Source organism: Bos indicus, chromosome 17 (genome assembly GCF_029378745.1).
Source record: "Bos indicus isolate NIAB-ARS_2022 breed Sahiwal x Tharparkar chromosome 17, NIAB-ARS_B.indTharparkar_mat_pri_1.0, whole genome shotgun sequence".
Taxonomy (NCBI): Eukaryota; Metazoa; Chordata; class Mammalia; order Artiodactyla; family Bovidae; genus Bos; species Bos indicus.
The window spans coordinates 50,360,088-50,385,167 of record NC_091776.1 but is presented as its reverse complement, the minus strand read 5'-3'; the positions used below and the strand labels follow the sequence as shown (position 1 = coordinate 50,385,167).

At 44.8% G+C, this 25,080-nt stretch overlaps 1 protein-coding gene across 5 annotated transcripts in view; it reads left to right on the top strand.

Annotated features, from left to right (window-relative positions):
* The window catches only part of TMEM132B (transmembrane protein 132B), a 381,143-nt gene extending 357,063 nt beyond the window's left edge, over nt 1-24,080 (top strand). For all 5 annotated transcript variants that reach the window (XM_070769361.1, XM_070769364.1, XM_070769362.1 and 2 more), the window contains 4 exons: nt 11,507-11,712; nt 13,937-14,207; nt 16,866-17,057; nt 18,415-24,080. In XM_070769361.1, coding sequence (XP_070625462.1) covers nt 11,507-11,712; nt 13,937-14,207; nt 16,866-17,057; nt 18,415-19,563 — 1,818 coding nt within the window. In that variant the 3' untranslated portion in view covers nt 19,564-24,080. The remainder of the gene's footprint in view (nt 1-11,506; nt 11,713-13,936; nt 14,208-16,865; nt 17,058-18,414) is intronic.
* Nucleotides 24,081-25,080: the final 1,000 nt, after the last annotated feature.

Genomic DNA, 25,080 nt, shown 5'->3' with positions numbered 1-25,080 from the left:
AGGCATCTCGGATGAAGGTGACCTGAAGGTTGGTGAACCTGAGGCAACCAGCGATGTCTGAGCATCTTGTAAACAAATCTTACTGTCCTAACAGTCACTGCTGTTGACAGTGTTTTGCACAGGCATCTCCCTTCTCCACTCGTGCCTTCTCAAGGGCAAGGACTCTTGGGTTTGCTTTGTGTCCTCAGAGCCCTGCTTGGACCTCAGTGCGTATCATCACTGAGTTTTAACCTCAGACTTGCTGCGAGCTCTCTGTGCCTTTGAGATGGATCCTCATCCTCCCCAGGCTGCAGAGTTGCATTCTCTGAGGTCTTTGTAGCACCAAGACTTTAAGATTCTGTAAGGAGGAGTGTGTTTCGGATGAGCTGGGAAGGGAAACAAGTGAAATGGTCTCCATTCTGCTCACACTGGCTCCGAGATCTGCCCTTGCTGGGAGGACCGGATAATCCGTCAGTTCTGGGCTGGGCGCTGGGCACATTGCTTTGGAAGGATGAAGAACTGACACGTCCCAGCCGTGATCTGACTAGGAAGATGAGATTGATCTGCATGAAAAGAGGATTAACAAGAATAAATGAGTCTGACAGCAAAGCCTCATGATCAGAACTTGACAGTGAATGAGGGAGTCTCCTTAGAGTGGAGGCTTTCAGTGTGGTGCTGGACATGATGGATGGATGGGGAGAGGCTCACAAGACCTGCCTGTTACTGTTGTATGATATGAGCAGATCTGAGCAGAGCACTTCATCTCTCATTTATTCTGCACAGTTCCTGTACATCTACAAGGTACTGGGCCCTGTGCCGTGAGCCTGGGCTGCAGAGAATTAAGTAAGACAGCATGCTTGTCCTCAAAAGACTTGCCTTATGATCTCAGAGGCAGAGAAGTAAGCATTCATATATTAACTCATAGTCTATGAATGTACATATGTGGACATACAGAAGGTTGCTTGAGTCAGGATCCATGGACTTGTCTCCTGGAAATCTTCGTGAGAATAATTTGACTTTGCATATTCATTTTTTAGGCTCTAGTGGTAAAGAAGGCGTCTGCCAATGCAGGAGACATAAGAGATGTGGGTTCGATTTTTGGGTCAGGAAGATCCCTTGGAAAAGGAAATGGAAATCCAATCCAGTATTCTTGCCTGGAGCATCGCATTTACAAGGGAGCCTGGCAGGCTATATAGTCCATAGTGTCGCAAAGAGTCAGACATGACTGAAGCGCCTTAGCACCCTTTCATTTTTTTATAATATGAACTCCTGAGAATTCAATTTCATGTTGAAATTCTCCAGGCAAGAATAGTGGAGTGGGTTGCCATTCCTTTCTCCAGCGGATCTTCCCGACCCAGGGACTGAACCAGGGTCTCCTGCATCACAGGCAGATTCTTTACCGTCTGAGCCACTGGGGAAGCCCCACAGTTATATGCATTTGGCCCCAAGTAACATCGTGTGCTTACCTTCACATGTATCCATATACACATATATGGGTAGAAATTGTGCATCTTCTAATCTGATTACCTTTGTTACTCTGCCTGGTCATGTATTCATCAGTATATATTGGCATAACCTGTGGGGCACACGAGCACAATGGTAAGGGTCTCCACATCTTCCAGAGATGTGTGATGCCTTCTTCTGGTGGCTAAGCAAATCAGTGGTGATGGTGTCATTGACCTCTGGCCTTCAGGAAGACATTAGAGACTGAATTATGACCCCTGAGAAGCCCTTGGCTAATAAAATGTTATAAGAACTGGAAGATACATTTACAAAAAGTGTAGGTGATAATAGTACACAGAGAGAACCAACACACTATAAATTGCTCAAGGGTTCTGGGCACAGAGTTAAATATGCATATACTGCCCATCTGTGCAATTATATGTGTGTATATATATATACACACACACGTGTGTGTGTATCTCATATGCATACATGTTACTGTGCATATTCTTTATATTAAAAATCTTAAATTCTGTGCCTAGTGAATGAAATGGAGAAGGCAGTGGCACCCCACTCCAGTACTCTTGCCTAGGAAATCCCATGGATGGAGGAGCCCGGTGGGCTGCAGTCCATGGGGTTGCTGAGGGTTGGACACGACTGAGCGACTTCACTTTCACTTTTCACTTTCATGCATTGGAGAAGGAAATGGCAACCCACTCCAGTGTTCTTTCCTGGAAATTTCCATGGACAGAGGAGCCCGGTGGGCTACAATCCACGGGGTCACAAAGAGTTGGACTCAACCAAGCACAAGCATGACGTTCCCCAACCAGGGACTGGACCTGGGCCCCCAGCAATGAGAGCGTGATGTTCCAACCATTGGACTGTGTGGGAATTCCCTGTTCTAGAGCATCTTATTGTATAAATCTTATTGGATAAACTTTAATGAGGTAACTTAGTCGTCACAAGCACATAGCTCTTTGCAAGAGTCATGATGCAGGCCTCTTTTTAATAAAACAGCTTAAATTTAACTCAAACTGATTACTTTAGATATAACAGAATCCCCTAAAGGCTTGGAATGGCAGTTTTTATTACACTTTGGCCTGAAGACTGAGACTTTTGCCTTGTAGAGGAAACAGAGGATATGGGAGTGTGTAAAGTTTCCTCAGTGGCTGCTGTTCCCCTCCTGAGCCAACGACACAAGAGATGCCCCGGGGCCACTGCTGGCTCTTCCCTAAGTAGCTGATGGAATTCACTGAGCAAGCCAGTGGGTACAAGCTCCCGTGTATTTACAGGCTATAAAAGCTCAACCCTCTCACAGGAGCCCCTACCGGGCCTTTCTTAAGTCAGTACAATTTGTCACTTGGATTCTTTTTTCTAGCTTACATGGCTTCTAGCAGAGTCTGCCCTGGGGAAGCAAACACTTCATTTCTCTTTCTCCCTGTGGGCACGTGTCTTTCTCTAGATTCCAGGTTAGTTTGTAGCCCTGCCTCAGCAGTTCTCTGATGTGTTTGAGAAAAGTTTTTATTTTTTATACTTCTTTTTTTTCGATGTGGACCATTTTTAAAGTCTTTATTGAATTTGTTGCAAAACTGTTTCTGTTTTATGTTCTAGTTTTTTGGCCCAGAGGCATGTAGAGTCTTAGCTCCCTGACCAGAGATGGAACCCGTACCACCTGCATTGGAAGGCATAGTTTTAACCACCAACGGCCAGGGAAGTGCCAAGAAAAGTTTTTAATTTGCAGTTTGGTAAGGGTGGGAGAAGTGCTCTTTTTAGCTGACTACATCTCTGAACTGAAACTGGAATGTGGCTGACATGATTTTGTTTTTGATTTTTATCAAGCAGAGGATAAGCCAGGCTCCTTATTCTCGATTTTATAAGTAATGCTTTAAGTGAAAGCTAAGAATGAACTGAATATAGAGAGGGCATCAGTGGTTACTATAGGAACTGTTTGACCAAAAGAAAAGGACAGCGTCAGGTCAGAACATGTTGCTTGGGACCCTGGCCCTCCATTACTGGCTAGATGACCTAACTGAGGTTTAGTCTCCTCATCTGTAAAATGGGTAGAGGATCACTTTCCCACAATACCCAAGTGCAGGATTTTTTTCAGATTAAGGGTCAATGTTTTTGGGATCTCACTAGCATTTTATGAAAAGTGAAGGAATAGAATGGACTGGAATGAAATGGCACAGGGCAAAGTGCAGTGAACTAGAATGGGATGGGATGGAACAGAACAGGAAATTCTAACTGGGCTGTCGTCACTGTTTTTCTTTTTGTAACATTTATGTTTATTTAGTTATTTATTTGGCTGTGCCAGGTCTTGGCTGCGGATATTGGATCTTCGATCTTCATTGCAGCACGCAGAATCTTCAGTTGCGGCATGTTGTATCTAGTGCCCTGTCCAGGGATCAAACCCAGGCCCCCTGCCTTGCGAACAATGAGTCTTAGCCCTTGGACCACCAGGAAGTCCTGTCATCACTGTTTTCTTGTCTTGTTTGATTTTCCTTCTAAGTCCATCTTGCTATCTGATTTTGAGTATAATCTTGCTAGCATGTGAAAAGAGTGCAATTGTATGATAGTTTGAGCATTGTTTGGCATTACCTTTTTTGGGGATTGAAATGTAAACTGACCTTTTCCAGTCCTGTGGCCACTGCTGAGTTTTCCAAATTTGCCGGCATAGTGAGTGCAGCACTTTAAGAGCTTCATCTTTTAGGATTTGAAATAGCTCAGCTGGAATCCCATCACCTCCACTAGCTTTGCTCATAGTAATGCTTCCTAAGGCCCACTTGACTTCACTCTCCAGGATGTCTGGCTCTAGGTGAGTGATCACACCATCGTGGTTATCTGGATCACTAAGACTTTTACTGTATTTATTCTGTTTATACTTCTGTTTATTCTTGACACCTCTTCTTAATCTCTTCTACTTCTGTTAGGTCCTTGCTTTTTCTGTCCTTTATTGTGCCCATATTTGCACCAAATGTTCCCTTGGTATCTCCAAGTTTCTTGAAGAGCTCTCTAGTATTGCATTTATATCCACGTGTGTTAAGTTTGTCTGTCTCCTCCACTGGGTGGTCAGCTCCACAAGAGTAGGGACTGTGTTTTTATCACTCTATCCTCAGTGCCTGGGTCTTCATTGACATTAAACACATATTTATCAAACGAATGAATGATTTATCCTTATTTTACAGATGAGAGAGAAAAGCTATGTCAAACTACACTGGGTCTCCATCCTCCATTGATAGGACGGGAGGGTGTGCGAGCTGGAAACTTCAAGTACCCTCGAGTTTACCAATGGGGCATCTGAGCCTGGAGATGGAGAGTGACTTATTCAGTGTCATGAGGGGAAGAGTTGGATGAGGACCCAGGTTACTGGCTTTCAGTCTGAGGCACCGAGCTGCTGCTTCCAGCTCCCTCACCCTGGACTTGAGCACTAACTATCAAGCTAGTCTGAACTAATCCATACCTCCTGCTTAATGCCACATCACTGGCGGCTTGGGGCCAGCGTGGAGGGAGTGATGGGCCCAAAAGGGGCACCAGGGATCCTTTGGGATGGTGCAAGTATTCTGTGTCTGGGTGTGGCAGTGGTTTCATGGTGCACGCACCACCCAACTCATCCAGCTGTACCCTCCAAATGGACTGTGCATTGAACTTAAATTACACCTCGGTGAGGGTCATAAAAAAGTCCCAGTGTGTGTATTTAGGTCTCGTCTTTCCCAATCAGGCCCTCCTTCTGTGGGCTGTATGACGAGGCTAACACACAATGTGAGGAGCCCACTGCCCCCATTCAGAGGACCTCTGCCCCGTCACCAGGTGTGATCCCTGCAGGAGGTGCCTGTCCTGGGCCTGACTTTCCCCATCTATAATGTAGGGACAAAACACTTAATGAACAGGGTATTCAGAGGAATCAATGGCTATCGTCCTATGTAAAGTTCTAAAAAAGAAAAAATGCATGATGCTAGTAAGCATTCAATACATGATAGCTATTGGTTTTCTTTTTTTGTATTTCTTGGAGATGTAAACCCTCAAGGTCAAATAAATATTTTTTGAGTACCCTCTGCTCCTCAGACATAATGCATTTGCTCAACTTGGTAATAAATACAAAATGTTTGATTTGATGAAAATTGAATTGAAAAATGTTTTTTCTTTTCTTTTTTTTGTGTGTAATAAAGTTTTATTAAAGTATAAAGGAGATAGAGAAAGCTTCTGACATAGGCATCAGAAGGGGGCAGAAAGAGTACCCCCTTGCTAGTGTTAGCAATGAAGTTATATACTCTCCAATGAATCCAAAGAATGTCTGGAGGTTGTAAAGACCTCACCAGATCTACTCCCATAATTTACATTTTAAGATAACAGAATTAGCCAGAAGGTTTAATCCAGAGACTGTCCTTAATCCAGAGACTGTCCTCAGGCAGGATACATTATTGTTATATAATCCTAAGGAATGTAGAGAAGGAAAAAAAGGTTTGTCCTTTCTTCCTCCTTGAGAATTCCAGACCCCTCTCTCCTGGGGGACTCCTAGACTCCCTATCAACCTGCCTAGGAAATGACTTTCTCATTCCCCCCTTTTCTTTTAGAAGAACTATGTTGCCTAGGGAAAAGGGGTGTCATTCTCGTTCCATAACTGCTTCCGAGCTGACAAGGGGCGTTGTCCCTAAATTGGTGAGGCAACATATTCTCCTAATCCTCATATTGAGGATATCTGATCCAGGGGCCCCAAATAGTAGTTGGAGGAAGCTACAGCAGGAGCAGGAGTTTGAGCAACCATTTGTAACTTAAAAGCTTTCATGAGGCTAGAAACAAACCCAGTTATACACTTACAGATGCAGGGAGCAAACAGCAAAAACTCAACATTCAGAATCAAAATTTAAAGTCACATTATGTCCATAGTTAAAGTGCAAAGTGTTGCACCAGTCCATTTTAGGGTTGGTAGATGTCATCAGATGAAGAAGAGGCATCGCATGTGATTGTTGTCGAAGGTATTCACAGACTTGGAGAAAGTCTTTTCCTTGAAGTGGAGATGTCCACCTCTGGAAGCCTTCCACTGATGAAGAGGGGAGCGCTCCGCAGACCCAGCAGTTAGACTGATTGTGGAATGCAGCGTAGGAGTGAGCCCAGGACAGGAAGGCATTGTCTTGAGGATCAAACGGCAGACTCAGGATTTTTGGAGTCAGCAGAAGTAGACTCACATAGGTTATCAGGCCCATCCGCTGCCCTTTGCTTAACTCTAGAGCTCGGGTCAGAGCCACGAGCTCCGCCAACTGAGCACTGGTTCCCTGGGGGAGAGATTTTGCTTCCAAAACCTGTTCAGCAGTCACCACGGCGTAACCTGCTTTACACTTGCCATCCCGAACAAAAGAACTGCCATCTGTAAATATTTCCATGTCAGGATTGTCTAATGGGGTATCCTTTAGATCCTCCCGAGCTGCATAGTTTAAAGTTATCTTCATATGGAATTCAGCATTTATTATGATTTGTGAAATATATTTTTTTATTATATAGCTTTCCCCCCATTATTCAAATCTTTTTATTCTTCAGTAATGCACACACATAACATATATTTATAAAATTAGAATGAGTGTGTCCATATAATTTTAACTCCATCATTTTTCACTAAATATTATTTCCTGATTATATTTCCCTTTCTTTAAATTTTATTTAAATTTATTTTATGATTCCTGGTGTTTCATTTGTGTGCACTGTTATATATTGAACTAGGCATTTCATACAGAATATTTTTATTTTCATTATAAACAGCACTGCAGAAGGCACCCTTTATTTTATTCAGCTTAAACAAACACCATTTACGCTTCTTAAACTGCTCTTGCCAAGTTGTCGAGGAAGTAGACTGCAGCCATTACTCTTGACTGTGTGACTTTTTTTTCTTTCTAACTCATTTCTCCAGGTGGGGGGAGAGGTCAGGAGGGAAGCCTTATAAAGCCTCTATGGTGTAGACACAGATACATCAACAGTGTGGCAGACTCAGGGGGAGGGTGCTGATACACAGACTCAGTTCTTGCTTCTTTTCCAAATAGAAAACGAAGCCAATGGTGTATCTTACAAGATACCCAAAGGAAAACTATTTACACTAGGAGACCCCTGTTTGCCCCTTTTACTCTAAAGTACTGTAACTGCAGAAGTGTAATTTGACAGTAGAGCAATGAACCTCTAGAGGCAGCCTTCCTGTGATGACATTGACAAGCCGTCTGGCCCATGCTCACAGATTAACATGGCATGAACTGCTGTTTTCAGTCTGCACATTCCCGTCCTCAGCTCTTCTTACATTAGAATACACAGCGTTTGGTGTTGCTTCAGGGCCTCAGAGAGCCCTGGGGGTATCCTTACGATGAGCGGTAGGAACCTGACTCTGATCTTTGCCTTGCAGTGTCCGTCTGTCTGCTTCCCCAACACACATGCCTCTACAATGTGACATGACACAGAGATCTCCCTTTCAGTTCCTAGCCCAAAGGCCAAATTCATCACTGGAAATCCAGATTTATCAGATTTTTTACCTCAACCTCCTGAGCGTTTGGACTAGGTTTCTTCTCCTTGTCTGTCTCCTCTCATGATATCCTTAATGTGATAACCTGGTGTGCACCACCTCGCCCCCCTTCCTACCCAGATTCAGGCTACTCATGGAGCAGAGGAATGAAGGGGCCCAGAGGAAGCTGGTGACATAGTCACGTTGAACACCTAGTTATTGAACACTTTCTAAATGTCATCTCTGTGCTAGAAGTATGAGAAGAGACGGGTCCATGGCCTCAAGCAGGTTACTTTCAGGTGGAGAACAGAGATAAAAAACAAGTAAAAAATAGCCAGGAGCATTCAGAGAGTGATAAATATTGAAAAGCACATTATAAAACACAACCCAGAGCAATCCATAGTAACTAACATAGTGCGGTACTCAGTCGCTCAGTCATGTTCAGCTCTGCGACCCCATGGGCTCCTCTGTCATGGGGTTTTTCAGGCAAGAACACTGTAGTGGATTGCCATTTCCTTTTGCAGGAGATCTTCCTGACCCAAGGATAGAACCCACATCTCCTGTTGCGTCTCCTGCTTTGTCAGGTGGGTTTTGACCACTGAGCCACCAAGGAAGCCCTGTTCTTATGACTGGTTGGACAGAAAAGAAGAAGATATGTATGTGTGTGTGTGTGTGTGTGTGTGTGATAGGGCAGGGGTGCTGGTGTGTGACTGGGTGGCCCAAGACAACAGTTATATCTGCCTCAGACATGAATGACAAACAGATCTCAGTCATTCAGTCATGGGAAGGTGGTGGCAAGGTGTTCAGTTGGGAATAAGTTCAGGAGAGGTCCAGGGAGAGAAGACCCATGACCCACGAGGGAAGAGCCTGTGCAGGGGACAGGGAGAGGAGTGCAAAGGGAGCCTGCAGAAGTTGGCAGTACCATGTGCTTAGGTCTTGTAAGCTGTAATCAAGATTTTGGACTTTGTCCTGTGTAGCAAGGGAAGTCTCTAGAGGGAACTGGCGTGAGCAGGCAGAGGAAAAAGCAGGTGTCAGCAGCCCTGAGGGCTGGCTGGCATCGTTACACACATAGGCAAAGCCCTGGGAAGTGATGTTCCCTTTCTTGACACTGGGTTCAGTCTCGGTGCAAAGAGGGTCATGGTGCCTGCCACACGCAATTATTGTGGGGATTAATGCTTCCAGGGAAGAGGAGGAACCTCACAGGCAGTGAGTTCCTATACCCGTAAGAGATCCCTACTGTAATTGATTCTCGTTATTTACACTAGTTATGTCCTATAAAGTCCCTGCAAACACCGAATTAACAAATACTAAACCATTCCTTCTAGAGGAAACACACACACATACATGCATCTCACATAGGTTATAATAATCCTGTAGATTCAGGAGAGTTGAGGTCTGTACTGGAGGGAGGGAGGTTGAGGAAAGTTCTGGCAATGGGTGAGGCCCACTTGAACTGGGAGAAGGTGAGGGCAGAACCGTAACGCATCCATCGCGGCGTTCTTGTTGGTGAGGAACCCTGTTCTCTTGAGAGAGGTCTGCTATTGCCACTGAGTCCAGGGATGTTTAGGGGTCTTATCGCATGTCTCCCGCTGCAGTGCTCTAGAGGGAAGGCAGAATTTTCTCTAAAACAGGTCTGCTGCCCAAGGAAGGGCAGTTGGCTCGGCACTGTGTCGGCCTCACAGGATTTTGAAATAAAAACACAGCTCTCCACTCGTTTTTCTGCTTTAATTGAAAATCTTACTCTGGTTGCTCGCTTTACAATCCTAGGCACAACAATACAGATTTATGTCCCACAAACATGCCTTAAAAGACAGCTGACTTGCTTGGTTCATCATTTTTGTTCTCTCCTTTAGGAGGTAAAGCAGACAGAGAGAGATAGGCAAAGTGGATTCTTTTACACTTTGAAAAGTGATGGAAATGTCTTTTCCGACTCCCACTGGAATTTCAGGGGGAGGGACACATTAGCTGCCACTTTCCACTGCCATTTGGGGGCAGAATTTTTGCTGCTCAGAGTAGTGGAGCCTGGAGGTCAGGGGACCCTGGAGGGCTAAGCTCTGACAGGGTGGGAAAGCGTTCCCCGAATGAACTCAGCCTGATGCGTGGTTACCCATCAGTACCCCTGTTTATTGCTTTGTAACCCACGGTTGTCAGGTTAGTGTCACTGTGGTTTCATCCCATCTTCCTATTACTGGCCTTGCTTAATTCTGCGTAAAGATTCCCAGAGATATCAGTGACATGGTGAGGTGGCAATGACAGGGGCCTGTGTCTGTGATTCTGATGTAAGGATGTAAGCATCATTTTAGTTATTTTCTCCTCAGTCTTTGATTCCACTCCACCGTGAACCAGGCTCATCTTTTCCTTCATGTGGAAGCAAATACACATTGATGTCCTTTTTCTAGGGGGAGAGGACAGGTGGTGATAATTCATCGCAAACAACGTGGAGGTTTGCTCTTAGAGTTTGCACCTTGACACTGCTGGCATTGCTCTGGCCGTTCACCTGGTCACGTGGAGGAAGTAGCTGGATGTGTGCCCTGGGGCTAGGAAGGGAGGCTGGGTCGCAGGTACTGATTCAGGTGAGGAAGAGAAGGTCATGAGTGAGCCTTCATTTGTGGCTTGGGAAACAGGCCTCTTGGGGGCATTCCAGGTGAGCTGGGGACCACTGCCAGCAGGCCAGTATCCCTAAAAGTGGTGTGTGACCTTGAGCCAGTGGCGCATCACGTGGCTGGCCTCAGGTTCTTCATCTGTAAAATGAAGGTTGCAGGCCCCTGGAAGTTGTGTGATTCTGTGCTAAACTGATTGTTGCTTGTGTGTCTTCTGCCCATAAAGTGATCTCCTCCCCCTCCCCACCCAGATACGTAAAAGACATTCATTCTTCTGATGGTCTAGGAGTGAAAGCCATCAACATTTCCCTTGCTTCCCTGGAAGATGTGAAGTGCCGCGGGGCCTTACCTTGTCTGATACCTAACCTGCGATGCATCGTGTTAAAAGGGTGCCTGCCCCACGTGCTGAGTCAAAAGTCCATAGCAGAATGCCACATCCTTATCTCCATCCCGTAAAATTAATGCAAAATGTAATGGGGCAAAAATAGTTGTATCCACATTTCTGATGCATTTCATGAGTGTGTTTCTACAAGGGTCTTAATCTATACAAAGCTCTCTAGGTTTTTTCAGAAAAAAAAAAATCCCTTTTAGGGCTCAAATGAAGTGTTGTTTTAGTAACATATGGATACCTTTTAAACATCTTCAGATACCACACACTAGTGAAATATGCTGCACCTGGGGTTTGATTAGTGGTGGTTTGAGTACATAAAAGAAGTGAGGAGAAGGGAAAAAACACACAGAAAAGGCAGCAAAGGTTATGGAACGCCGTTAAATTATGTTTATGGTTTTACTTGTCAGTAGTCTGTAATACAGAATGGTTTTCCTGGAGTCTATTTATCAGCATTGCCACCAATTAGTGCCTACAAATTACCTTTTGTTCAAGCCACGTTCTCCTGGTTGTCTCGGGGCCTCACAGATCAGAGCTGTTGCGGTTCATGAACTTTTACTGTCGGGTTGCACATGCGCTTTTTCTGCTGACGCATCTGGCGATTCTGTCCCCTCCCCCAAGGTCTCCAACGGCTGTGACTCGGTCTTTGTGAATGGGAAGGAGATGAAGAGCAAAGTGGACACGATCGTGAACTTCACCCACCAGCACTTCACCTCCCAGTTAGAGGTCACGGTCTGGGTGCCCAGACTCCCCCTGCAGGTTGAGATCTCGGACACGGAGCTGAGCCAGATCAAAGGATGGAGGATCCCCGTGGCCTCCAATCGAAGGTGAGGAACTAAGCGTGAGGGGGTGACCCTCAGAGGGAGCTGTGGATCTGAGGCTCCTGGGGCTCAGCTCTGAGGCAAAACGTCCTCGGGGACTGAGGCTCCAGCAAAACTGCATCTACAGTGGGTAGTAACGGGAACAGAGTTAAGATGGGTCTGACTGGGTCCTTACTCTGACAGGAGGAAATTATAATGGAGATAGTAAGCCCTCTACATACGAACCCTCCTGTCGTGAACTGTCACAGATGCCAATGCATGTTCGATAGTCCAGTCCCATAAAGTAGTTCACGTGTCTGGCAGCGTTGTCACACGGGCACATCTACAAGTGGCTGTGCTTTTGTGTACTGTATAGAGTACAGTAGTACAGGGTCTTTGTTTGAAGCCCAGGATGTCCGGAAGTGAGCATAAAAGCGGTGGTGACGTAGCTGATATTGTTAACGCGTGCCAGCTGTTACTTTGCACTACTGTACTTTTCAAGGTCCTATGCTATAAGATTAAACATATTTTCTTTATTTTCTATGTTTGTTTTTATGAGTTATTTGCATGAAAAGTGTTATAAACCTCTTACAGTAAGCTACCCTAAAGCCCATTGTCTCAGTCGTGTACCTAGGCTAACATAGTTGGACTTAACAAACGAATTGAACTTAAACGAATGCACTCTTGGAACGGAACTCATTCGTATGTAGTGGGTTTACTGTCATATTATCTACCTCATAGAATAGTTGCTGCTGCTGCTGCTAAGTCACTTCAGTCGTGTCCAACTCTGTGTGACCCCCCATAGATGGTGCCCACCAGGCTCCCCCGTCCCTGGGATCCTCCAGGCAAGAATACTGGAGTGGGTTGCCATTTCCTTCTCCAATGCATGAAAGTGAAAAGTGAAAGTGAAGTCGCTCAGTCGTGCCTGACTTTTAGCGACCCCATGGACTGCAGCCCACCAGGCTCCTCCGTCCATGGGATTTTCAAGGCAAGAGTACTGGAGTGGGGTGCCATTGCCTTCTCCGAGAACAGTTGCTAGGATTCAATAAAATGATGCAACACATAAGAAGCACACAGCACAAGGCCTGGCATTTAGGGAAGAGCTCTATTCCCCCTGCCCTAGTGTTCTTTCCTGCATTATCCATTCTCTGCTTCCTGCTTGAAAATGTCACCCATCCTTAGTGGAGCACAGTGCAGTGGCTAAGCTGTGAACTCTGGTATAAGGTCACTGAGTTTTCACTCTGGCTTTTCTGCTTTTGGGTTTCTCTGGTGGCTCAGATGGTAAAGAATCTGCCTGTAATGTGGAGGCCCTGGGCTTGATCCCTAGGTTGGGAAGATCCCCTGGAGAAGGGAATGGCTACCCACTCCAGTGTTCTTGCCTGGAGAGTTCCATGGACAGAGGAGCCTGGCAGGCTACAGCCAGCCCATGGGGTTGCAAAGAGTCAGACACAACGGAGCGACTTTCACTTTCACTTTCCCGTGTATAGCTGTACAACCTTGGACAAGTTACGTAACTTCTCTCTTCCTGTTTCTTCATCTACAAGTTGGAAATGACAGTAGAGTGACTGAATAGAGTTGTTCCAAGAATTCAGTGAAATGATACACCCTGCAGTAGTCAGAGCTCTAAAGATAGCATTTATTCACTTTATAGGAGCAGGTAAGGCAGGACCCGGCACATATTCTAACTCAGGACATATGAGTCTCTGCCCCTCTCTGTGTCAGATCCACCGAGGGCCCCGCACACCAGTCAGCAGCCACCAAGCCAGGTCCTCTCATAAGGGACGCCAGACAGGTTCATCTCGAGGGGAAGTTTGTGGAGTAGCGAAGCCAGAGAGGGTTTCTCAGGGTAGGTCATGGGCAGGCAAGTGGAGCAGAACTTGTGTCAGGACAGGGAGAAGGGCCAGGGCACTGAGGAAGGAGAAGTCAGGATGTGCGTGTCAGACGTGTTTCAGTTATGTTAGCAGCTCGGCCTGGGCGGCGCTGATCCCCCAGCCCTGGGCGGGTGAGATGGGGCCGTGCTGGGTTTCTGTGTTCCGAGCCTGTGGCAGCACGTGTGACGCTCAGTGACCACCGCACAGGGTCCGGGAGTGAAAGAAGCAGCAGATGGTGGGTGACCGCTGGTGAGCACCTCTGGCAGAAAGAAAATCCAGTTCACACGAAACATCACAGTCATGCGGAATCTCGACAAGGAGGTAGGGGAGACCCTTCTTCACCAGGATGACGTTGGCTCTGCTGTGTGTGTGTGTCCCAGGCCCACCCGAGACAGTGAAGACGAGGAGGATGAGGAGAAGAAGGGGAGAGGGTGCTCGCTGCAGTACCAGCACGCCCTCGTGCGCGTCCTCACCCAGTTCGTGGCCGAGTCCCCTGACTCGGGTCAGCTGAGCTACATGCTGGGCCCTGACTGGCAGTTTGACATCACCAACCTCGTGATGGATTTCATGAAGGTGGAAGAGCCGAGAATCGCTCAGATACAGGATGGCAGGACCCTGGTGGGCCGGGAGCCAGGCATCACCACCGTGCAGGTATGGGCACCCAGCACTCGCCACCTCCCCCAGCCCTGGTCTGTGTTGATAAGTGTCCAGGCAGATGCTGGAGGATAGCGTGTGTGTGTGTGCATCAGAGACTTATGGGCAGTGACAGAGGGTTAGTCAATTCTAACAGTTCAAACTCAAATTAAATTTTGTGTTACATTTTTTTTTAAAGAGACTTCCCTTATAGTCCAGTGGTTAAGAATCTACCTTGCAGTTCAAGAAACATGGATTTGATTCGTGGTCAGGGAACTGGAATTCCAATAGAATTGGAACAACTAAGCCTGTGGGCTTCAGAGTCCGCTAGCCACAACTAGAGAGTCCTTGTGCCCCAACGAAAGATCCCACATGATGCAACTAAGACCCTGTGCAACTAACTAAATAAATGAATATTTTTATAATAGACAACAGAATTCACAAAAATTCACAGAACAATTGAAAAATATAAAGTAAAGATAATAAAATTATATTGTATTTCTCCCCAAAGAAGGTCAAAGTCATTTTCAAATCTTATTGTCTAGAGTAGCAAATAAAAACCTCGAAGAATAATCAAAGAAAAATGTTTGCCTTTTAGAGAGTTGAGAAAAAATATCTCATTTCTTTTATCAAAGCTAAATTTAACACACAGTCTAAGCAATTTTCCCCCTAATGTGATCCTTTACTTTTTATATGTCACTAACAGAAGACAATAGAACCTATGAAAGCTAGTTTTATTTTCCTCAACTTGAGCATTAACCATTTAGCTATGTTTTACCTTGAACAGTAGACACACAAAAAATTTTAAGACATATTGCACTAAAAATAATAAAAACCACTCTCCACTTTACTATAGTAACAGTAAAACCATTTTCTAGCCAGTGGACAGGATCATTCTGCAGAAAGAAGGTAGCATATTTTTTAATAACAAATTAAAAAGTTACTGCTCACAGTTACGATCATTCTTTCTTTCTTTTTTTTTAAACTTTAAAAAAATTTTAAGTCCTCTATTACTCCTTTAATTTTCACTTCTATAACAAAATCAGATTTTTAGGTGTTGCCCAAGTCAGTTTTTGACAAAGCTGGATTCAGTGTTACGCTCTGTATCACTCTCCTGTTGCCGTGTAACAAAGCAATCGAACATCTCCCAGCATGAAGCACTGCTAATTTTTTAACTCAGAGTTCTGAATGTTGGCAGTCCAGTTGAGCTTGGGGTACCAAGTTCAGGGTACTGCAAGGCTGTAATCAAAGTATGGGTCTGGCTGGGCTTATGTGGGGCTTTGAAGAAATGTTTGCTTCCTGGCTTAGGTTGCTGGAAGAATGCGGTTCCTTGTGGTGCAAGATTGAGGACTCTGTTTTCTTGTGGACTATCAGCCAGAGGTCATTTTCTGCTCCTAGAGGTCACCTGCATCCCTCCTTATGGAACAGATCCACCACCAGATTCTCCCTCTTTGAATCTGACTTTCTCTTCTACCAGTCAGGGAGAAAGTGCTCTGATTTTAAAGGCTTGTGTGATTCCATGAGACCCCTGTGGCTAACCCAGTATGGTCTCCCTATTTTAAGGCCAACTGTGCCATATCCTATAACATAGTTGGGAGGGTGATTTCTCATCATATTCACAAGAGAGATTTTTGAGAGATTAGACAGAACGTTTTTGGGGGGATAGGTCTAGAAATTCTATCCACTAGATATGCCTCTTCATTTGATTTCACCCCTGACTGCAAGGGCTTCCCTGATGCCTCAGTGGTAAAGAATCTGTCTGCCAATGCAAGAGACTAAGGTTCGGTCCCTGGATTGGAAAGATCCCCTGAAGAAGGAAATGGCAACCCACTCCAGTATTCTTACTTGGGAAATCTCATGGACAGAGGAGCCTGGTGGGCTACAGTCCATGCGGTCACAAGAGTTGGACACGACTTAGCGGCTAAACCACCACCACTACCTGCTTGCAAGCTAGATGGTAAATTAAGAAAAGTGGTTTCTTAGGAGAGTAAGATTCTCTTTCCCGCTTTGCTCACCTGGTTTATCCAGTGATGACACGGCAGCCCACACAATGGTGATCAGTGGTCCATGTGTGTGTGTGTTAGTCACTCAGTCGTGTCCGACTCTTTGGGACTGCATGGACTTAGAGCCCACCAGACTCCTCTGTCCATGGAATTCTCCAGGCAAGAATACTGCAGTGGGTTGCCATTCCCTTCTCCAGGGGTGAGTGGTCCATAGTGAACATCTAATGCTCACTGGAAGGAGTAGGAGTAGGAAGAGACGGCTGAGCACCAACCTTTTAAACAGCTTTTACTACAATTCTGCCATTCTCACAACTAAATATTATTTGTTGGAAAAATGTCAGTCTTTGGTGCCTAGTACCAAGGTAGGCAATTTTTAGTTATTGCCTCTAAATTAAATCAAGTTTAAAAAAATACAGTACTGTTATCATGATATGAATCAAAGGAAAGAAAATGGGCCAAGATGATATTTGTACTTAAAACCCCTTCACTTGGAGAGTGTAATTGAACAGGATCAGGACTTAGCACGCACACACTCATGACTTGCTCACATACACGATTTCGCTACATACACTCACGTCACAGGACACTAGGAGAGCACTTCGGTGGGAACGCCAGTTCAGGAGTTGTGAATGGTGTGAGGAGCAGACACTGAGGTTTCCCACTGACTCTGCAGGTCCTGTCGCCTCTCTCTGACTCCATTCTGGCTGAAAAGACCGTGACCGTCCTGGATGACCGGGTCACTATCGCGGACCTGGGTGTGCAGCTGGTGGCCGGCTTGTCTCTCTCCCTGCAGCCTCACAGGTTGGACAAAAGAGCCATTGTCTCAACAGCAGCTGCCCAGGATGTTCTGCAAGCCCCACAGCAGGTGAGATTCCAGAGTCCTTTTGTCGCTGGATGATTGGGACCACTTATTTCTCTGTCACATCTTGCAAAGGAGATAAATAGAGCACTCATAACTGGAACTGGTGATTCTTGAAGCTGCTTCCTATTTCTTATCCAATCTGTCCTATCTCTGAGAAAAGTACTCAATGTCTTAGACCCATTTTCCTCATATGTTCTTCTTGCTTTAGAGCAGCTTTACCTGTTTTAGACACAGTTTGCTGCCAGACCACCACAGGCTCCCATATTCTTACTTTTGCCCAAGAAGGTGCCTATTGACACTTGGAAATTTCATTTCAGCTACTTGAACAAGCATAGCATCCAATCGCCACTGTTGACAATGATTGCCAACTCTCAAACTCTCCGCCTCTTTAAACTTTGACATGTCACTGATAAAGATCCTAGGGCACTGTGCCCTTCAAGCAAACTGGTTTTATGATGCATCCTTCCATAAGCATGTCCAGCCAGCGCATGTTTTGCTTCATCAGCATTGGCTTCCGAATAAGGAAAGTTCAAAGCAATATTCTCTTGAGCAGGCGCCTGATTAGTTGCACCTGAATTTGATTCAGATAAATTGTTTGATCTTTCAGAATGTTTTTAGAAGGGTCAAAGTCAAATTCTGTTGTCTGGCATGAGGTAAATTACAGTAAGTCCCGTACATATGAACCAGTTCCATTCTGAGAGTGTGTTCGTAAGTCCAGTTTGTTCCTAAGTTCAACAAAATTAGCCTAGGTACCCAACTAACACAATCGGCTATATAGTACTGTAAGGCAGTCATTTTATAATACTTTTCACACAAATAATACGTAAAAAACAAGCAAAAAGTAAAGAAAACATTTTTAATCATATAGTACGGTACCAGCTACATCACTGCCGCTGCTTTTATACACTTGCTTTCAGACATCCTGGACTTGCATAAAGATGCTGTACCACTGTACTCTATACAGTGCTGCGCAGGGAAGTGCACAGAAGCACAGCCGCGTGTAGAGGAGGCACGCACGTGACAGTATACGCCAGATACAAGGACTAACTTGGGTGACCGGACATGCGAACACGTTTGCATCTTTGAAAGCTCACAACTTGAAAGTTCATATGCAGGGGACTTACTGTAAAATACACTTTAATGCATTTGCTAAAGCATATTGTCTATTTCTTACATTAGTAGAGCTGTGGCTTATGGCTCATGCCAGTTCCAGGCAAGCCAAGAGCTGTTCACAATGATAAAACATAGACATTAATTCTCAGTGTGTATGTTTAAATAATATTACTTAGAAAATCATATTTACATTTGCAGGTTTTGAAGGAACCCGATTATAACAATGCTTTGGTTTCATTTCTCTTAGGAAGCCATCGTCAGTTCTTGGATTTTGTTCAGCGATGGTTCAGTGACACCTTTAGACATTTACGATCCCAAGGATTTTTCAGTTACTGTCTCATCTTTGGATGAAATGGTGGTATCTGTCCAGGCAAGCCTTCAGTCCAAATGGCCAGTTGTGGTTGCAGAGGGGGAAGGGCAAGGGCCCTTGATTAAACTGGAAATGATGATCAGTGAGCCCTGTCAGAAGACCAAGAGGAAGAGCATTCTTGCCGTGGGGAAAGGGAACGTCAAGGTCAAATTTGAGCCCAGTATTGATGAGCACCAAGGAGGCACCAACGACATTGAGGGCATAAACCGGGAATATAAAGACCACCTCAGTAACACCATAGATCGTGAGGGAAACCAGGAGAGGGCAGTTCAGGAGTGGTTCCAGCATGGTGCCTCTGTTGGCCATGAGGAACATACCAACAAAAGCACAACCCCACAGTCTCCCATGGAAGGAAAAGATAAGAAGATGCTCAAGAGCGGTGGTCCAGATGCCTTCACAAGCTTCCCCGCTCAAGGGAAGTCACCGGAACCCCATAATCCTAGTGACCTCACGGTGACCTCCAGGGGGCTTACTGACTTGGAGATCGGCATGTACGCCCTGCTCTGCGTCTTCTGCCTAGCCATCTTGGTCTTCTTGATCAACTGTGTGGCATTTGCTTGGAAATACAGACACAAAAGATTCGCCGTGAGCGAGCAAGGCAACATCCCCCATTCCCATGACTGGGTCTGGCTGGGGAACGACGTGGAGCTTCTAGAGAACCCGGTGGACGTGACCCTCCCATCGGAGGAGTGCACCACCATGATTGACAGGGGGCTGCAGTTCGAGGAGAGGAACTTCCTTCTGAATGGCGGTTCCCAGAAGACTTTCCATAGTCAGCTGCTCAGACCTTCTGACTACGTCTATGAGAAAGACATGAAAAACGACCCTCTGAGTTCCACAGGCCCCAAGAGGAAGAGGGTCAAGTTTACTTCCTACACAACCATCCTCCCAGAGGACGGCGGCCCCTACACCAACTCCATCCTGTTTGACAGTGATGACAACATCCAGTGGGTCTGCCCAGATATGGGGCTGGGGGAGTCCCAGGGCTTCAGAGACTACATGGAGAGGCTGCAGGACCAGATGTGAACTCCTTTCTCATGCTTGTATTCACCTTTATGCCTTCTGTTTTTTGAATGGTGGAGCCGTGCGTCTGATCAGCAATAGGGGATGATTTAACAGAGCTTCATTTGTGGCGGTCTGGCGGGATCCCTTTCTAAGCAGGTATCAGAGAGAGCAAAGGCAGCTGGGTTTGAAGCTAGGCAGTGTCTCTGAGTCGGCCACGTGCGGGTCCTAGAGAAATTCTAAGACAATGATTTTATCTGCTGCCTGGTACTAGCTCAGTTCCAGTAGAATAAACCTGACCCCACAGACATTGTTAATCATCTCGTGGCAAAACAGCCGTGTGGAATTAGAAAAGACTTGGGTTTGATTTTTCTACTCCTAGACCTTTTAAAGCACAGTGGACTTTTCTTGCCCTTGGCCTGAGATTGGACATACCTGAAAGATGCTGAATGTAGCCGCCCATATTTGTTACGAGCATTGCTCATTATTTTTATATATCTTTGCATTCGCACCTGGTTCCTTTGACCTCTGCAGTTCTTTTTGAAACATGAAGACAAGAGATGCCATTCTTTTCTCTGAGGTCTGTTTGATTTACATATGAGTTTTAGCCCCACGATTTGCCACGTCCTATTATTTCCTGGGTGTCTGTGCGGGAGTTTAGGGTCTTTCCAGTTTTCCACACTTTATCACTTAGGGGCAATAGCTAAGAAGCTAATCCTCACACTGTCTTTCCTTTTTTTGTGGTTGAACTTTGTTGTCTCAGATAGGGACGTGGGATTTTACTTAAAATGTTGATGTACTGTGAGGGGGGCCATCTTCTTTACAGTTTTCTACATGATGCTTAAAAACTTTGGAGAAAAATTATGAACTGTGAACCTTTTATCTTCTGCTTGCAGGAGTCATGAGGACCTCCTTCTTGGAGTGCATTTCCGAGGGCAAAGCAGTCCTCAAAGTAGTTGTGTTGATACTAATGCTTTGTGGTCGACACTGTTTGTTATCCAAACTGAAATCAAGGTCTAGAAATGATACGCACAGAAAGGAAATTGCATAGAAAGTACCTTCAGACCAAACTTTTCTTTAACCAGAGCAAAACTTTATTAGAACAGTAAGTGGAATGATGTTTCAACTTAGTAACACATAGAAATATACCCATTCAATGATTTCCACCCCACCACCAAAAAAGCTCATATATAAACATATATATCTATATCCCTAGTCATGACTCTGGCAGAGGTAAAACCTATACAGGGTGTACATTAATCAAGAAAAGCAATGTTTTTTTTTTTTTTTGTCCACCCCAAAATTCATAAAATAAATCACTATTCCAGAAGCTTGAGAAGCAGTTGTGATGAAAAACCATAGCTATTGGGAAATTGAAATGGCAAGTGAGAGAGAGAAAAAAAGCATGATTCCTGCATAATTTTTAAATAATGTTTTTCAAAGAACAGCATGCCTGGTCTCAAGCAGAGCAAGAAGTTCAGATTAGGGAACTATGACAACATTCTGTTAGGATGTGATAGCTGGAAAAACAGACTCTGGATGAGTATGCCTCATTCCAAGCTTTCTTGAACCATTTGCATCTCAGAGAAGTAGAATTTTAAAGACCCAACATGGCCAGGACCTGCAGGAGGTGTTGAAACAGTTCCTTGACTCTCGATGGCTGCTGACTGGACTGTTTATAAGGGTGTGATTCAGTGGTTCTCTTATAGGGTTCCATGGACAGGAACATGACAACTAGCCTCCTCCAGCCATGACATGGCAGACATAGCATTCTCCCTGTGTCTCTTGCCCACAGGACTACAGTACGTTTATAAACCACGCCTAAGTTATCAGTGATGCACTGCCTGACCTCTGGGGGCTGGTGTTCAGTTGCTCTTGTGTTTAAAATGGGGATTAGGAACTGAAGCTGGTAAGGTTGCCCAAATCTTCCAGTTTGATTGGGAAATGAAGTCAGGAGACCCAAGTATTGGCTTCCAAAGGAGTTTGGAAAGAGATGGCTGACACCTTGTAGGAAGAGCTGCTCTGGTAGCCAAAGGAAGCTGCCTCTGCTTTTCAAAGGACTTGGTGGGGAGGTTGCTCAAAACTGACTGTGTAGGGCTGGAGAGAAATTCACATGCTAATGGAAACAGAGCTGTCCATATGAATACTGCTCCCCCTATAAGATATTTTCACTTTTCTTTCCCTTTGACAGTCCAGACATAATAGGGGTTTCATTTCTAAAACTGAGGAACCTCAACTGATGCACAGAGTGAGTCTCACACACACAGCAGGCTGGCTCACACTGGTAAAATGAGAGTTTCCACGGGAAGAATTCAGGAGAAGAGGAACCTACCATTGTCACGAGGAGCCTTATTTAGGCCACCTTCTATGGCCTGAGTGCTTGATGTGATTCAAAGAACACACTGAGGAGAATTAGAAGGAACCCTTGGTTTATAGCTCAGTTGGTAAAGAATCTGCCTACAATGAGGGAGACCTGGGTTTGATCCCTGGGTTGGGAAGATCCCCTGGAGAAATGAAAGGATATACATTCCAGTATTCTGGCCTGGAGAATTCCATGGACTGTATAGTCCATGGGGTCGCAAAGAGTCCGATACGACTGAGCAACTTTGACTTTCGCTTGATTTCTCAACAGGGCTGGGAGCTGACCGTGGTCCTGAAGTTGTCCCCTGTGGGTAAGCTAGCGTCCCCCAGAGTGATGCAGGCTGCATAAACCACCTTTGCTGGCTTATGCTGAGATTCAGTCAGCTCAAAATAAAGATCAAATGGAAGGTTTTGGGGGGAGGGTCCCTTTTACCACACAACACACACTTCCCTATACTCACACATACATACTTATACCCATGTGTATGTGTGTGTGTGTGTGTGTGTGTGTGTGAATAGTGAAGAGCCAGAAATTCAGTTATTTGTGGAAATCAACACTGTCAGTTGTCCTCAGATTGGGCATGGACAACTACTCAGCTAAACAGAATTTCACTGAAGCTCCTTCTGCTCTAAATACTTCCTACTGACTAGAATCCATGTGCTATATCTGCTTGATTTCCAACCTGGTTAATTTAAAACAAATAGGAACTATACTTCCAAAATATTTAAACTAGAATAGGGGGAATGATGTAAATTAAGTAAGTCTTGAAATAGGATTCTCTGGGAGGGGGGAGGCATGCATTTGCCTGGATTTTCCAGGTTTTTAATGGCTGTGACATGCAAAAGATTGGTGTCAATAGCCTGAAATAAATGATGTAGATAGAATCCCTTTCTCTCCCATAAAAACGGGATGCTCAGGCTCCCCCCGAGGCAGACACCAGCAGCCTCTAATGGGGACAGCAGGCTGTGAGCTCTGTGAATCACACGAGGGGCAATTCAGATGCCATGTGAGGACCAGGTAACCTACAACCATGGAGGATGTGAAACTGCTGCCTCCAGGCCAGCGTACAGCTTTCAAGGAGCAGCTGCCACACAAAATTACTGGAGTTTAAACCTGCAGTGTTACATTTGAGAGAAAACAAAAAGAAAAGATAAAGTTTTCCCAGAAACTTTCCTCAAAGAACTCACAAGGTAGCTGACCTCAGAATACTCCGTGTGAACTAAGAGAGAATCATTGACCCCTGGTGGTTTTCTGTTGCACACTGGCCAGCATGCATTCCCAGACTGTAATCATGCTTAGACTGTAGGCAGAGAGCTTTTTATTTATAAAAAATTAATGCAGGGAAAAAATGGATTAACTTTTGTCCCATTGCCACATCCGTGGAAGAAGTATTTTGTACCTGGGTAATTTTAAGTTTTAGGAATTGTGCATGTTGATCAGCTGTCTCATCTCACTCTTTTAGAAAAATGTCTTCCCAATGTTGGGACGTTGGGACCACAATAAAGTTTCTGTCAGGGAAGACCACTCATTCCAACCCTACTGACCACAGAGAGTGGTTCCGTCTGAATCCTTCTTTCATCACCTTTCTGCTCTCATCAACAGCCTCAGATCTCCATTCTAGTCTCTGCAAATGACAAGATAGGTGGTCTATAAACCCAGCAACCATCTTCTCCCTCAAAATTGTACTATGTGTAATGTATCGCGTGTCACCTGTTATGTAAAGGAACAGTATGGGTGGTGGAAAAGTTATGCTCAAATATGGATAGCAGATATTTTTGTATGTAATATAGGCAATATACTGAAACACTGAAAGGTGTGTTGGAATAAATACCTTTTCAAATAAAAGCATGCAAAGCTGTAGCTTTTAAATGTACAGACATCCCGCTCAGAAATATCTAAACTGATGGTGGGAAACATCAGAACCTGACATCGTGAAATGCACTGAATTAAAGATGCAGCCTTTAGAGGGCATGGCTTCTGTTGGGACTGTGGATGGAATCTGCCAGAACATTTTGATCTTACTCTTCCTTACTTTTGGATTTCTTTTTCCTTTTTTCTTTCTTTTTTTTTCCCCAGAACTATTTCAGAAATAAAGTGACTTTGTTTTTCAGCATAAAGGTATATTCTAACCACAGGGTAACTCATCCTTTTTAACATGAAAATAAACATTTAAACATTCTCCAGTGGTTGCATTATTTTATCCACATTTTTCTCTTTTAATTGCAGCAGCTGTATGATTTGACTATATTTATTTATTTTTTTTTTAGCCAGAGATATTAATACCTTTGATGCAGCAATAAATGGAAACCTAAAGAAAATGTTTCTTGAAAGTTGCAAATAGGGGGACACCTCTTCCTGGATGTCTCAGAAGGAGGACTCCTATTTCTCAGGTCCCTGTCCAGTGTCAAACCACGTTGGATTCGGTGCTGACATGTAGTGCATGTCCCTGCTGTCTTCCTCCTTTTGGTCTTTATTTGTGACCCACTCATGTGTCCATACTTGGGGCAGGGGTTTGGGGTGCTGAGGGCCTAGAACTGGCAGAGCTCTGGACCCATTAAAAAAAAAAAAAACAAGAGAGTCTGGGATTCTTCCTGGAAGGTTGATGATGTCTGCTGAAAGGCTGACGGGTGCATTGACAAGTCCCTATGGCTCTCTGTGGTGAGTGTACCCATTCTGACAATGCCAGCATCATCTGTGGCATTTTGGCAAATGTCACTCCTTGTTATCAGGATGAAAAGGGGTGTCTCTATGGCAGTAACAACATGTCCTAAAAACATGCCCCACCCAAGCATGATCTTTCAGTGGGCCCTACAGACATCATTGGAGGAACGAAGCGTCAACCTGGGAATTGGAAATCAATTTGGAAATTGATTTGGAATCAAATTGATTGGAAATCAGTCAGGAAATCAAATCTGCAGAATGGCAGGTTTCAAAAATGAGCCTGAACACTCTCTCAGATGTCCATTCCCCGCCCCGATCCCGACTCCCATCACACTTAGGGTAGTTGTTTCCCACTAACAGCACACTCATCTTCCCGGAATGAGGAGGAAGGAACCACAGCCCCCAAAGCCTCTTCTCAGATCTTAATATGCATGTATGTGGTTTAGTAAAGTCAGTTTCTGAAAGAGAATGAAAAATAAAAGTTTGAAATGAGGGCTAGTAAAAGAATAAACCCTTTA